The sequence below is a fragment of the Hibiscus syriacus genome, unplaced genomic scaffold, assembly GCF_006381635.1.
Source record: "Hibiscus syriacus cultivar Baekdansim isolate YM2019G1 unplaced genomic scaffold, ASM638163v2 tig00111644_pilon, whole genome shotgun sequence".
Lineage (NCBI taxonomy): Eukaryota > Viridiplantae > Streptophyta > Magnoliopsida > Malvales > Malvaceae > Hibiscus > Hibiscus syriacus.
This window is the reverse complement of record NW_024063144.1, coordinates 692,615-707,527: the sequence shown is the minus strand read 5'-3', so window position 1 is coordinate 707,527 and position 14,913 is coordinate 692,615. Positions and strand designations below refer to the sequence as shown.

The following is a 14,913-nucleotide window of genomic DNA, read 5'->3' as shown; positions in this document are numbered from 1 at the left end:
TGCCATGAAAATTTGTTTGTGCATATAGATCTAGATATTTGGAATATGTATGAAAGCTTCATAAGCATAACTTAATCGATTTCATAATTGGATTAAGGGTAGTATTTATTTATTTTAAAATATTAAGAAGAGACGGTCTTAAAGTAACTAGATGTCCTATTTTGATATTTTAAAATAAATAAAAACTCTATTTAGAAAAACCTAAAACTTTTGAATATGCCTATTTTAGTTTTATTCATTTTGGTTGAATCACATTATTTTAATATTGAGTTCTTGGGAGAAATTATTATATATATTTTTTATTTCAGTTGGAAAGAGAAATATTCGTCCTACAATATTTTAGGGATTATTTTCTCTTCAATTGGAAATATTAGAATATTTTATATTTCTCCTTAAAAATTTTCATTAAATAAAAATTGTATGGTTGAATATGGAATAATAGGATCGTAACTTAAATTTATATTCAAATTCTTAGATTCTCACTGTTAGAGACGATTTATAATCGATGGGGTACCAATTATGGGCGTTGTGGGGGTGTTTATCCTTCCCCACACGTAATCGACCCCCGAACCCTTATTATTGCTTAAAAATGAATTTCTGGTTACAAGTGGATCAGTGTATCTTTTAAAATGACGTTTTTCTTAAAAACTCTTTTAAAAGAAAATTTTTAGGTATTCGACCTACCTAACTCAAAAGGTCGATGACGACTCCAAAACATTTCAAAATCTTTTCAAAACCTTTTCAAAGAAAACCCCAAGTTGTACTAAGTTTTTCCCTCGCCCGGGCGGAAAGCGGTGTCGACATGTACCATAGCCTTTGCTTGATGAGGGGAATGAGAAAAGTTACGGGTTATGTTTTCGGCTCCATTTGGTGGGGGTTCGGCCTTAATCTGATCGCCTACTTGATCGCATCTCATGTGGGTCGACTTCCATGCCCGTCTCCAAATGTGTATTAACCTTTCTCCTCATCTGAAACTTCATCGGACGTTCTCTTTTCCTTGCTACACAGGTTGCCGGAGGATGCTGGTACGTCCTAGCGACCCAACGTGTCGTCATGTGCCTCGAACAACAGTGCCGAAGAAGTGCTCGTTGCGATATATCTTCCTCTTGCTCGAACAGAGTTTGCAGTCAATATCCGTTGCCTGCAAGTCGATGTGGAGGGAACTCAACATTGACGACTAAATCATTTTGTTTCGATCCCGATGGACCATTCCGATACGGGATCTATGAAGCCGCCCTTCCGGTCATTTCTAGCAACTCTCTGGCAGTTAAGATTCTGTATCCCATATTTTGGGGCTTATTGAACCTGAGGTAACCTACATAAGAATCAAAGTTTGTGACTTGTTGATTTTGGTATAATCAGTAGCTGGAAATATCACTATATTTAGTACAAACTCAGCCTACATCTCTTCTATAGTTTGATATTTCATTTGAAAATTGTATGTTACATTGTGCTAATAAAAACTTACAGCTCATTCGGGAATGAGCTTAGTCCGACGAGTAGCCCATTAGAGGTGGTGTTCAGCATTTGCATCGTCCTGGGAGGCTTGCTTCTCTTCACCTTGTTGATCGGGAACATTCAGGTGAATTTACTTGCTCCTATAGATCTGTATATATTTTCGGTCTTTTGGAGAAACTACCATCCACAAAGGTTATTGTGATTGTTCTATAGGTATTCCTACATGTGGTTATGGCGAACCGCAAAAAAATGCAGTTAAGGCATCGAGATGTCGAGTGGTGGATGAGAAGAAGGCAGTTGCCTTCCGGTTTAAGGCAACGAGTACGGCATTTTGAGAGCAAAACATGGGTTACCAGGGGAGGAGAAGAAGAGATGAAATGGATCGAAGAGCTTCCGGATGGGCTGCGCAGAGACATCAAACGCTACCTTTGCCTTGACTTGATAAAGAAGGTAACCAAAGTAGCATCATTGAATGTCCTTGGAAACAATGCCTTAACTTGATCAAGAAGGAAACCGATTCTTGGAAACAAATTAAGTTCATCAAGAATTGCAACATGTTTTCTTAGGTACCACTTTTCCAGAGCTTAGACGATCTAATCCTCGACAATGTATGCGATCGTGTGAAGCCTCTCGTTTACTCGAAAGACGAAAAGGTGCGGAAACAAAAACGACACAATATCACTCAACTACCATGCCATAAACAACAGTTGAAAATTTGCTGAACAACTTGTAGTCCATACATGACAGATAATACGAGAAGGAGATCCGGTGCTAAGGATGGTGTTTATCGTCTCCGGACGCGTTACACGTTGCCAATGCCTCAGCAAAGGCAAAATAGCCACAAGTATACTCGAACCAGGTGGATTTCTGGGCGATGAACTCTTTTCATGGTGCCTACGTCGCCCATTTGTAGACCGTCTTCCGGCCTCATCGGCTACTTTTATCTGCAGTGAATACACAGAAACGTTCGGACTGGATGCGGATGATCTGCGGTACATTAGCGAACACTTCAGGTACCGATTCGCAAACAATCGACTGAAAAGAACAGCGAGATACTATTCATCGAACTGGAGAACCTGGGCAGTAGTGAATATACAGCTTGCATGGAGGTGCTATAGGATGAAGATTAAGTCAGATCCGTTGACTCCTGTGATAATTAATGATGGAATTGAAAGTAGACTAAGAAAATATGCTGCAATGTTCTTGTCAATAAGGCCACATGATCATCTTGAATAAATATGCTGCAACTTTGATTGATCCGTTGGAACTTCAACGTTGACTCCTATGATAATTAATGATTAATTTGAGATTTTGATATCAGATTTTATCCTATTACAATCAACAGATTAACGTCTAGCTTAGATTGCCTTCAATTTTTAACAGAAAATGAAGAGTTTAGAACATATAAATAATCGATAACTTTTAATAGTCAAGACCTAATAAAACAATTTTCTATAGTCAGGAGATTATTTCGTAATTTTAATAGTCGAGGGACCTAACAAAAAAATCCTATGATCAAGGGATCATTTGTGTACTTTATCCTAATAATAATCCAAACCTGTAACCCGTCTAAATAGATCCGAATGCCAGCGTTCGAAGAGAAGAAGAAAAAGCCCACGTCATTGCCGATTAGAAATAGGCTACGTTGGTCTTAAAGAAAAAGAAAAAGAAATAGGCCACGTTAGTCCCTTTCCCAAATAAAATACATGTTCCACGATCCTTGATTCTTGATTTCCTTTTCGTTTTCTTTCTTTAAATCACATTTACACAGTCCAAAAACCCAATTGTTCATTCTCCATCGCCCCAAATTTTAGCAGTATTCCAGTTTCTTCAGTCATAGGAAAAAAAGTACAGTAATCATTGAGGAAAAGAGAGCTGAAATTATCTGTTTATCATCATATAAGATACCCAATACTCGGTAAGATCGTTATTTCAGATTTCTATATTTTATTTTCCTATTATTTACTGTTGAAAGATGCTTTCAATTGCAAAGATCTTAATGTTTTATGTTAAATGTTTATTTGAGGGTGTTTCATGTATGGGTTCTTGCGTATATCTGTTTAAATCTATATCTCTATATTTACACACACACACACATCAGTAATTGATCCAATCTTTAGATAATTTTGGTTCTTGTATTTATCAATTGTCAATCTCAGTTATATTTGTTCCTCAAAGTGATCGAGAAACATTGATTTATGATTCTGGAAGAGGTATATTCAATATGCGATTTAAGATAATTTGTCATTTTCAGGAATCGGGTATTTGTTTGAAATATTCGGCATCTAAAGATTTGATCTAAAATGAAGTTTTATGATAAAAGGATAAGTTGAACTCGAACTCTGATCACGCTTCAAGCCAACTTTGTATGTATATCTAGTGTTGTAATTCTATATCTTAAGATTTCACTATCATAATTACATTTTCTTAAGCTCATATATGTATGTATGTATGTACACGTACAAAAAAAATACACATATACATATTGCGTCTTTTTTCATTTAAGCCATCATCTTTTTCGTACTTTGCGTCCTTCACAACATTGATTAGGCTTACGTTGAACTTAGAAGCTTATATGTATGTATGTATGTATGTATACAAACACACATTACAAAAACATACCATATACACTTATTTCATTCAAGTGAGCGTCTTTCATGCCTTGCATCCTTCATTACACTGATTAGGCTTACATCGAACTTAGAAGGCCAACAATTGTCCTGCTGGGCGTTGAATTTTCACTTTTGTTGCTCATCACTGTGGTTTTGAGTTTCTTGAATGTTTACTGAAGAGCTATAGATGAGGAGATGTTACTGTTTTCCGCTTTTCCTCTTTGATTTGTAGTATATTATGCATTTTTATTAATGGTAGGTTAATTCTGAATGGCCTGCTAGTTCAATACATTAACAATAGTTGCTTGCAGTTAAAATTTCTGCAATTATTGCTACCTAAAGTTCTTCTTCGTTTTCCTTTCAGGTTGCTTTTGTTGGTACTTAGCCCTTTTTTATTTGCATTTGGCAGACACATTTCTTTTTCGACATTATGTTGTAATTCTTGAGGTCCAGTTTCTACTAATTGAGAATGACGCTTATGTAATTACTTGTGTTCCTTGTATCAACATGTGGAGTTTTGCATCCAAATGCATTGCTGGAACTGTTGGACTGAAAAATGATTCACTAAAGCAAACTCGCGCATCATCGGAATGTTCTGACGATGAAAGTTCTTCCATAGTTAGCAGGGATGAAGTTCTAGACTGCCCAATATGCTGTGAATCCTTCAACATCGTTGAAAATGTGCCATATGTTTTATGGTGCGGTCACACCCTTTGTAAAAACTGCATTCTGGGACTTCAATGGGCTGTGGTGAAATTCCCTACCCTGCCGGTCCAACTTCCACTTTTCATCTCCTGCCCTTGGTGCAATCTCTTGTCATTTCGTCTGGTTTATCGGGGAAATCTCAAGTTCCCTCGGAAGAACTATTTTCTACTTTGGATGGTCGAGAGCATGAATGGTGATAGACTTAAGTTTCATTCTTCATTTGCCGAAGATCGTCAGCTGGACTTATCAACAAACAACAATATGCATGCAGGAATCCAAATGACTCGGAGTAACCATCGAAGGGGACCATATCATCATCATTCTGAGCCATTAGGATCAACAAACAATCGTAATATTCTTGCTGATTACTTCAATTTGGAAAGAATACAGTCAACCCTTCGGAAGTGTCTGGCGTTCTTCGTACATCTGACTGCCAAGTTCCCGTTAATCATCTTGTTTCTCTTGATCATCCTGTATGCAGTGCCGGCCAGTGCTGCCATCTTGGCCCTGTACATACTCGTAACCATTCTCTTTGGTCTCCCTTCACTTCTCATCTTGTACTTTGCTTATCCGAGTTTAGACTGGCTTGTGAAAGAGATCATCACTTGAGATGGTGTCTGTTTCATGCTCATAAAGCATCATGATTGTTAGTTCACACCTACATTGTGCCGTATCTTTACTCGGAGACCGGTAAATGTCGAAATCTCAAATTCGACGACTTCACAATATCCCTAGATTATGTGGGTTCTTCTTCAAGCTCTCAATAACTTGTGACAGGTTTTTCTCCCATTTTGAAACATTTGATTTTATTTCATTTCAACATGGGTAGGATTGTTTTGATTCTTATTTCCGGGATTTGCTTGTCGGAAAACACCATCTGGAGTTCCGAGACATGGAAAAAAACTCAGTGTTTAACAGGGCTCTTAGGCATATGCTTGTTCTACTTTTTGATATGAGTGAAAGCAATCAAGGATGAACGTGGCTTGATATATGATTTGCTGGTTCTATTTTTCGTTTTAATCTATGTTTTAATTTCATATGCACTGCATTTTGAGTTTATGATTTGAGTGAGTGGTCACGATGAAGTATTTTGCTAATGTTGTTCAGACTCGGATGGAGGTATTTGATACTGATCTAGTTACGGTTGTTCACTGTTTATCAAGCGAGTTGATCGCGAGCTGAGCAGTGTTTGACCCTGTTAAAAAAATTATTACTCGACTCCATTCGTTACTAGTTAAGTTGATAAAATTTTGCTTGACTTGTGGTTATTAAAAAAATTGTTGCTCGACTTACACATTTCTTGTTAAGTTATTTAGAATTTTTACCTTGTTCATTTAACTATGTATAAAATGATAAAATCTAGTAAATTAATAATTTAATATTTGTCTTGTAATTTATCAGAAAATTAATAAATTAATAGTAATTATTAATTAATAATTTATCATCTTTATTATTATTTTATTATCTATTAGTAAATTAGTAATTATTAATTATGCTCTCTCTTTTTAATGAAATATTTTTATGGTAACTATTAAAAAAATTAATGAGTTGTTCGTGAATTTATCTAGTTGAGTTAGACTTTGTTTGATTTAACTCGTTAAGATCTTGAATCGAACTCGAGTTCGAGTCAAATCAATCTGAATCGAGCGTTGATCGAGTTGAATTCATGCAACTCACGAGCTGCTCAACTTATTAAGTAACCTTAGATCTAATTCAGTGCAGGTGTATTTATTTTTCTCTCTCTTGTTTTAGGCTCAATAGCTCTCTTATTTTCTTCTACTTTAGTATAATTCTCAGTTTGGTCCATTAGTTTGTCTTTGTACTATTACTTTGTAGAGTAAATTACAAGTTTAATATATGAACTATCAATTTTAGTCCGTTTTAATATCTAAACTTTCAATTTTTTAAAAATCATATCTAAAGTTTAGTTTTTGTTTTGTTTTAGTATTTCGTCGTTAAACTTTTGGTTTTTATTTTATTTTAGTATCCCATTCAAAATTTAACGTTAAGGTTTGAAAAAATTGAAAGTTTAGGTACTAAAACGGACCAAAATTGATAGTTTATGTACTAAACACATTAAGTTTTTAATGGCGGGTACTAAAATGAAATGAAAATTAAACTTTAAGTATGGTTTAAAAAAATTGAAAGTTTAGGCAATAAAACGGATAAAAAATGATAATTTAAGTACTAAATACATAGTTTACCTATTTTTATTTAGGGATGGGCATGGGTCGGGTTTCGGCCAACCCGACCCAACCCGAAAATTTTACATCCTTCACCCGACTCGACCTGACTTTTTGAGATAAAATCCGAACTCGAGCTGACCCAACCCAAAATAATAAAAACTATTTTTTATTCAATAAAAACGATGATTTAATTGAAAAAAAATAATATATAGAGGTGTATTATTATAATTATTCCTAAATATATAAGGTAAAATTATATTTTTTTTGGGGTCGAACCGGGTCAGTTATTTTCACCCTAAACCCGAATCTAACCCGACCCGAACATCATCTTTAAAAAAAACCCAACCGACCCGAATCCAATTTTTTTTTAAAAAAAAAACTCAACCTAATCGAGTTGGATCGAGTCAAAACTCTTCGGATTCGATTATCATGCGCATCCCTATTAGTATTAGGCTAAAGCACGGGAAACGTAGTACGTTTGGGGTGGGGGGGGTGTCCTTTTGTATTTACTAACTTCTATGGATAAATTCCCTTAATTCACATCATATTTTTAAAATATATATATAAAAATCTAAATTTTTAAATCTAAATTCTCAAATGTTAAATTATATTTTATTCTTAACTAAACTGATATATCAATATTGTAAGTAATAAATTAATAAGAGAGCAAACAAATCAATAAAGAAATCTTAAACCCAAAAAAATTATGTGTAAGTTACATCTTAATTTAGGATTGATAATTTCCTATGGTTATAATTATAGAAAATTATGTGATACACATGATTGTTTGTGTAACAAATCTGTTTTATTTAAATATTCTATTTAAGCTTTAGATTTTATAGTTTAGAATTTTAGATTTAAGGTAAATAGATATATCATGTAAAATAGATTTTGAAAAATAGATATATTATGTAAAATAAATTTTACACAATCTGTGTATTAAATTATAACTATATAATTATTAATTGAAGTTAAATTAAATTCATTATTAAACTTACTTATATCTTTGAGTTAATTGTTTCATACGTTCTGAAATTATAATCTTTATTTTAAATTAGTTTCTAAATTTTTAAATATTTTAATTTCATCATTGAACTATGACTATCATTTTAAATTTATCCTCAAAATTTTGATCATTCACTTTCATCCCCAAACTATAACCTTCATTCTAAATTAGTCCCCAAACTTTTTGAATATTTCAATTTCATATCAACTATATGTATATATTAATCACGTCCTTTGTTAATAGAATCATTAGGACAAATTATATTATTATACGTTTGAAAAAAATAAAATTTAGGTTAAAATATGGTTTGAAACTATTTACAATTTTGGATGAAATGGGAAGATTCAAAAGTTTGGGACTAATTTAGAATGAGGGTCATAATTTGGGGATGAAATTTGGAATGATTAAAAGTCTAACGACTGATTTAAAATGAGATTCATAGTTTGAAGTCGAGATTAAAATATTCAAAAGTTTAAGAACAAATTTAAGATAAGAATAATAATTTGGGACATACAATGCAATTAATTCTATATCTTTCTCATGCATGCATTACAATAAATAATGATAACATTTGAGGAGAAGATGAAAGATACGAGAACTCTTGTATAGTTGTTTTATATTGCAATGAAAGTAAAGTACAGAGACACAACTAATGGGCGATGTAAAAACAAGAAAACAAGAAAACAATAAAATCAAAAGGGGAAATATGTGAATCATCGAATGATCGTAATAGTAAAAGATAATTAATGTTGTTCTCTTTAGAAGTACTAATTTTAATAGTAAAACAAAAATAACAAATGTTACATAAAATTCATCTTTTGTGGTGGCTTAATTTATTTTGTTTGAAATATTTTAATGAAAGTGACAATTTAATATGACCAAACGTTATGGTGATAGCTTAAATATTGTTAGAATATTTCAATGACAATGAGACTATTTAATATGGCCAGTACCGCCTCACATCAATGAACTAAAACATAATTAAAAAGAAGTAAAAATAATAATCAAATCATTTAATAATTTTCTTATTAAATAATATTAATATCTTAGTATAAAAGAAACTGAATCAAGTTTCTCGATTCTCATGAGCATATATTTAATTATTTCTTTGATTAAATATTTTGAAATAACTTCTTTTAAGAAAGTTTTCAGTTTTTCTTGTATCTTATAAAAATTAATATTCAAAATAATACTATTTTTAATTAATTTTTTTATTATGTATATAGAGTTTGTTTCTTATCATAAGCGTCTTTAAAAGACATTTTTATAAAACGCACCTTCGTCCGACGTGATTATCTCATCACCACCTTCACTATCATAAGGCACTTTTTACTTTCTGATAGACATTTAAAAAAAAAATAAAAAAATAAAAATATTTATAATAACTAGACAACATTGTATTGGGGGAAAAAAATAAAAATATTGATAAACAATAAAATAAAAAATGCTACATTTTTAATGATGAGTTTTCGCGAATAGATTTTCCAGGACAATGATCGTCTATTTCACGTGCGATTTCTTCGTATTAATCGATTATCTACAGGATCATTATCGTCATTGTTTTCATCATCTTGATCAATATTATGTATAAAATTATCAACATCAGTGTGTATTGTCAATATTGATGACGATGAATGATCTATATAGAATAATAGATGCATAGGTTTATGATCAACAATTCTACTACTAAATGAGAGTTACAAAAAAAATGACATTATCGGTTGGATTGACTCTGTTGAAGGAGTAATATTGTTTTCTTAGTTTAAGGCTATATTGAGTGTAAAAAAATTCAAGGATCGTATTCAGGGATGGACCGTGAGGTGCGGTCTAGAATTTTCAAATTCTCTTATATTTTAGATTTTATCTTTGTATTTCTTATTGTTTATCTAATTTCATTCATTCTAAATTTTTAAATATAACTTCTTAAGTTCGCATCCCTGACATAAATTTCTGCATCCGTCATTGATCTTATTGATTTTTTTTTCCGAAAAAATTTAAGACCTCGAATATCATTAAACATTTTTCTAAATAATATTGTTTGGATGCTATTTTCGTAGCAAAAAATGAGTATTATTCTTATATGTATTAGCCTTTTAATATTATTATATTTAAATACAAATTCATATTTGTTTTCTCTTGGCCAAACTTCATTAAAACGAATTTTGTGTTTTTAAAGCAATACGATTTGAATCAACAACGATTGAGGTGAAGTTAATGAGTCTCTTTCATGGCGGTTTTGTTAAGTGGAAACCTCTTCCTCCCTCTATATTTCTATCCAAATCTACAACCAACCATACGCATAATGCAAAGCTAATCTTGAGTTGCCTTCTGTCAGCTTTCTGGTAGAACAGAAAGGACAGAGTTACTAATGATGAGCTTTTTTATATGAAAAAAAGGTATAACCTCCCTTTGTTATAAGCAGTTTCACATCCAAAGGGCTATTTTTGTTTGTTCTTCTGGTTTTTGAAATAATATATAACATGGGTTTTGGTTTATGGATTGTTTACAACAATGGGTTTTTCTTCCGAATTGTGAGTTTTGAGTTGGATTTGTTCCTTTAGCTTTATATGAACTGGTTTCTCATGATCTTTAACTCTCCAGGTAGACAAATTCGATGCACAACACCCGAATAAAATTTGGTTAGTTCTCTTTTATTCTTTACATCTACCAGTCTCTGTATATGCATGTATTGAATAGTCTGGGGCGATAAGTAATATCTGTTTAGATTTTTCTTAAATCAATTAATGAAGTATACTCTGAAGACGTAACCGCTCGAATCCAAGGATTTTAAGAAAAATAACATTCTCTTTTAACAGTGAGATATGACGTGTATGCATGTGTATGTATAATTGACATAGAGTTTTGGGTGGGTTTCAGGATTGTATGTCGTGAGCGTTCATTCAATTAGCTACATATTTAATGGGTGGTGAGAGTTTTAGTTCAGCAAAGAAACCTGATACTAGTGGGATCAATGGGGGTAATCCGAGAAGAAACTCGTTAGCAGTTTCTGCAAACAGAAGAGAAAAATCAGTTTCCCATTACCGGAGAGCTTCAATAGGAACTTCTAATGATTTGTGCAAAGCGGGGAAGAAACATGTATCTGAAGTGAAGGATAGGCTTCCTTTTCCCAATAGGAGCATACAGAAGCCCAAATCTTTACCAAACTCTCCGGTTGGAAATAATTCTACCATACACAAAGTGTCCGAGGATAAAAGGAAGCCCAAATCTTCACCCAGGTTTAAATCCCATATGCAGCAGGACGGATCATCACCTTCCGGGAGACTACATGCAAAGAAAATTGCATCATCAGATGCTAATGACAAGAGCTTTTCTAAACGGCCTTTTACTTCGAATACGAAGCCTCGGGCCGAAAAGCTTCTTCCTGCTGCTGCCCTGCCTGAAGGTCTAAGCAGAGCTTCATTGTCCCGAAGAGATTCTCTTTCAGGGCCTATAAGCCTGACTGCAAGGAAGAACATGAACTTAAAGGTTGTTCTTCCACAAAAGATTCGAAACGAAAGCGGCAGAGACACCAATAAGGAGAAAACGCTGTATGCTATCAAGCTGGAGACAGAGAATGTAATGTTGGAATCTGATGTAAATGAAAATTGTACCATTGAAGTGTCTCCGCCCGTTCGAGATGAATCCAAGTATACCGTGATCGGAGCCGATCATCACTCGGACTCTGCATACAATGAAGATAATAATGGTGGGGGGAAGATTGTTTCAAGGCAGTGGGATGTGGTGGGAAAGCAAGATGGAAAGGGTTTGTTTAATGAAGTCATCGAAGAAACTGCGAAAAACCTCGTCGAAACCCGGAAAAGTAAGGTAAAGGCCTTGGTTGGTGCCTTCGAAACCGTGATCTCCATCTCCCTCCAAGATGCAAAAACTTCATTAAACTATGTCAGTGAGTAAAGGACTCATCAACTTCTTCATTAACCATTGATGTGCAGTGTGATCTTTGATATGTTTCTTCATAGACTGCTTCTGTTTGTGATATGAATTGATTTGTATCACATAATTTGTGAATCATTTAATTGTATATTCCTTTGTGTTCCATTTTGATGCTGCTTTGCTATAATAAAATTATTAAAAATATATTTCATTTCAATTCTATAAAAATATTAGTAATAAAATAAAATAAATTTATAAAGTTTGAACTATTTTATATATTAAAATATTTTTTTCTTATTTCAAAAAATAAATGTTACATTTTCTTTAACATTAAATGATTTTGTTGGTGGAATAAAATCAATTAAAAAAATATCATTGAGTTGTTGACAGTGAAATAAAAATGGCGTGGAAATTAACAAATAAAACAATGTCATTAATGATGGATGACAAAAATAAAAACAAGACTTAATTTAAAGTATGGTTTTGGAAAAAAAATTATCTGATGATAAAACATAAATATAAATAAATGGTCAAATAAATAATTTATCTAATAAAATAGGAAGAATACAATAGAAAATATAATTTTAGGGTTTCAAAATTTAGTCGTTACCTCTTGAGGTCCCAGTTCAAATACAATGTCTTTTGAAGATATACTACTTTATATTTAATCTATATGTTTTAATTTTATCATATACTTTTTATTTCAAGATCTCGACCTTTCTTCTATTTCTTTTAATTTTATTGTTAATTATTGATCTGACTAATAATTAATGATAAAAATATATATATATTTAGAGTCTTACGTTTACAATTTTTGAAACATTAATTTATTATATTTTATCTTTCTTGCAACTGTTTGGCTATTATTGTTAATTATTGAAAAAGTAAAGTAATTTTTTTAGAATCTTACGTTTACAATTTTTGGAATAATAATTTATTATATTTTATCATATTAATTTATTGACGAATTTATAAGTTACTATATTTTACAGCTTCTTTTGAGCTTTTCTCGTTCTCGAATTGGATGCTTAAGGCAATAAATAGGTATGATATTATGTCGGCTGTCGGCTCGTACGAACTGGACATATGATCGTTGTTTCTTTTAAGCATATCGAATAGAGCCCATGATTCTATCGAAGCATTATGGTTGCATACACTCATCAAGTTATCACAAAAGGACATCTAAATGAATATGTGATTATATTTGTTTTCATATGCTCATCAAGTATGTAAATCTACCTAATAGCACTTGGTAAATCTGGCTTCGACTATGCAATGTCTGTTTCAAAGTCCATTCCCGATATGCTCATCGGTCCAATATTAACTGCAAATATTCAAAACTAGGAAGTTAGGGTCCTATCCGAAAGAAATGAAGGAAACTTAATTAGCTTAGGTTATATTGAAGTTGCCATGAATCTAAGACGGTTCGATAATCGATTTGCAGCATTGTAAACAAGAGTTTCCCAACATTGGTATAAGGAAAAAACAAGAGATCTCATACCAACAGCATCGATTCCGGATAATATAGCCATGAACTGCTTTATATGTTCTTCAGCCGTTTTGTCAGATTTCAGTGTGTCGCACACGAACAAGATCGAAATCTTATTCTTCACTTCTTTTTGTTCAACCATATCCACAACATCCTGTTCCCAACTGTCCCAAACATGAATTTCAATCACTCAAAATATAGAATGAGAGAAACATAGTAACTGAATATGCTACTCTAACTCCAGGTAAAACCATAAAAGTCCGATTCGGGTATGTAACGTACAAAGGTATACTCAAATTTTAGTAAATCTTTTCATATATTTTGAGGGCTACATCCAAATATATGTTGGACAACACGTATACGAAGGGAATTAACGAGCTGAAGAAGTCTGTTCTGACATCGACTTACCCATGAGCATGGTTGATGTTATGGAACCGAGCAGCATCGTGCCCTCTGCACTCCACTACAACGGTATGATCTTTCTTCTTCTGTCGCACACTGATACTAATTAAAAATACAGACAGATAAATAGATAGATAGATGCCGATTGTTTGTGGATAAGATTCATACATTGTAGTCTATGCTTGTGAGCTTTATCAAGCGGTAATCTTCACCTCTACTGCACTCCATCTCACAATCCAATTCTTTAATCATGGAATGAAAGATACAGTGAGAAAGAGTGCATAAAGCCAACTTTTAAGTTACTAATAGACATTTGTGTAACTAATGACCACAAACACAAACACAAACACAAACAGTTTGTGTGCAGTGATAAGACACAACCGAACACAATTCGAACCGAACACAATTCGAACCGAACACAGCTTGAACCGAACACAATTCGAACTGATCACAGCTCGAACCGAACAAGTACCATAAAATGGACATGGAGGATTAAAAATGAAACAGACCCAGGGAAATAAAAGTACTAAACAAGCAATTTACAGGCAAGTACTTAAACTTCACCACAAAGTTCATAGTCTGAGACTATTTTTTCTATTTCAACATTTACTAACAAGCTAAAAGCAGAGGAAAAATGGAAGAAGCGAGGATAATATAACAAGTAAAAAGGAAGTACCGGTGCCATGAAGTCCATAGCAGATAGATTGAGGAAGCTGAAGGAAATGTCCCGAAAGGGACCCATCCGGCAACAATGCTATTGATGCAACTCCTTCCTTTGAATCTTTGTCTTTCGCTTCTTCAATTCATCAAAATTTCATATAAAAAAGGGGGAAATCAATTCTAAAAATAAAAAAAAAGCAACATAGAAATTTGTTTTACCCATTTCTTCAATTCTTCAAGAGTGAAACTGTTTGTTCTCGGTACTCTTAACCGGTAGTAGGGTTACTGGCATCAGAATTTAAAGAGCTTAAAATGATGCGTTTCCGTATCCCAACAAAATAATGTCGCTATTATATTTTAGGGTGAATTACACGTTTAGCACCCCAACTATCACTTGTGTGTTTTTTTATCACCTAACTATTTTTTTTTCAAAAACATGTCTAACGTTTTATTTTGGTTACCCAACGTCAAAAAATATTGATGGTGGTGCTGACATGTCACCAT

General features: G+C 33.0%; 4 protein-coding genes across 4 annotated transcripts; 3 read left to right on the top strand and 1 right to left on the bottom strand.

Annotated features, from left to right (window-relative positions):
• Positions 1-802: 802 nt before the first annotated feature.
• LOC120166696 (cyclic nucleotide-gated ion channel 2-like) lies at positions 803-2,694 on the top strand. Its single transcript, XM_039175927.1, has 6 exons — positions 803-916; positions 1,009-1,310; positions 1,471-1,582; positions 1,672-1,908; positions 2,025-2,111; positions 2,206-2,694. The coding sequence occupies exons 1-6, from the start codon at positions 803-805 to the stop codon at positions 2,692-2,694; spliced, it is 1,341 nt and encodes a 446-aa protein (XP_039031858.1).
• A 480-nt stretch (positions 2,695-3,174) lies between these two features.
• On the top strand, positions 3,175-5,752 carry LOC120166765. Its single transcript, XM_039175974.1, has 2 exons — positions 3,175-3,376; positions 4,435-5,752. Exon 2 carries the CDS (start codon positions 4,578-4,580, stop codon positions 5,382-5,384), a length of 807 nt encoding a protein of 268 aa, XP_039031905.1. The 5' UTR covers positions 3,175-3,376; positions 4,435-4,577; the 3' UTR covers positions 5,385-5,752.
• A 4,525-nt stretch (positions 5,753-10,277) lies between these two features.
• On the top strand, positions 10,278-11,944 carry LOC120166758. Its single transcript, XM_039175968.1, has 3 exons — positions 10,278-10,363; positions 10,569-10,606; positions 10,845-11,944. Exon 3 carries the CDS (start codon positions 10,887-10,889, stop codon positions 11,877-11,879), a length of 993 nt encoding a protein of 330 aa, XP_039031899.1. The 5' UTR covers positions 10,278-10,363; positions 10,569-10,606; positions 10,845-10,886; the 3' UTR covers positions 11,880-11,944.
• A 1,043-nt stretch (positions 11,945-12,987) lies between these two features.
• Positions 12,988-14,696, bottom strand: LOC120166789. The gene is made up of 6 exons (XM_039175989.1): positions 14,629-14,696; positions 14,426-14,545; positions 13,918-13,991; positions 13,756-13,835; positions 13,360-13,511; positions 12,988-13,182 (listed from the first exon to the last, which is right to left on the bottom strand). Exons 1-6 carry the CDS (start codon positions 14,630-14,632, stop codon positions 13,127-13,129), a joined length of 486 nt encoding a protein of 161 aa, XP_039031920.1. The 5' UTR covers positions 14,633-14,696; the 3' UTR covers positions 12,988-13,126.
• Positions 14,697-14,913: the final 217 nt, after the last annotated feature.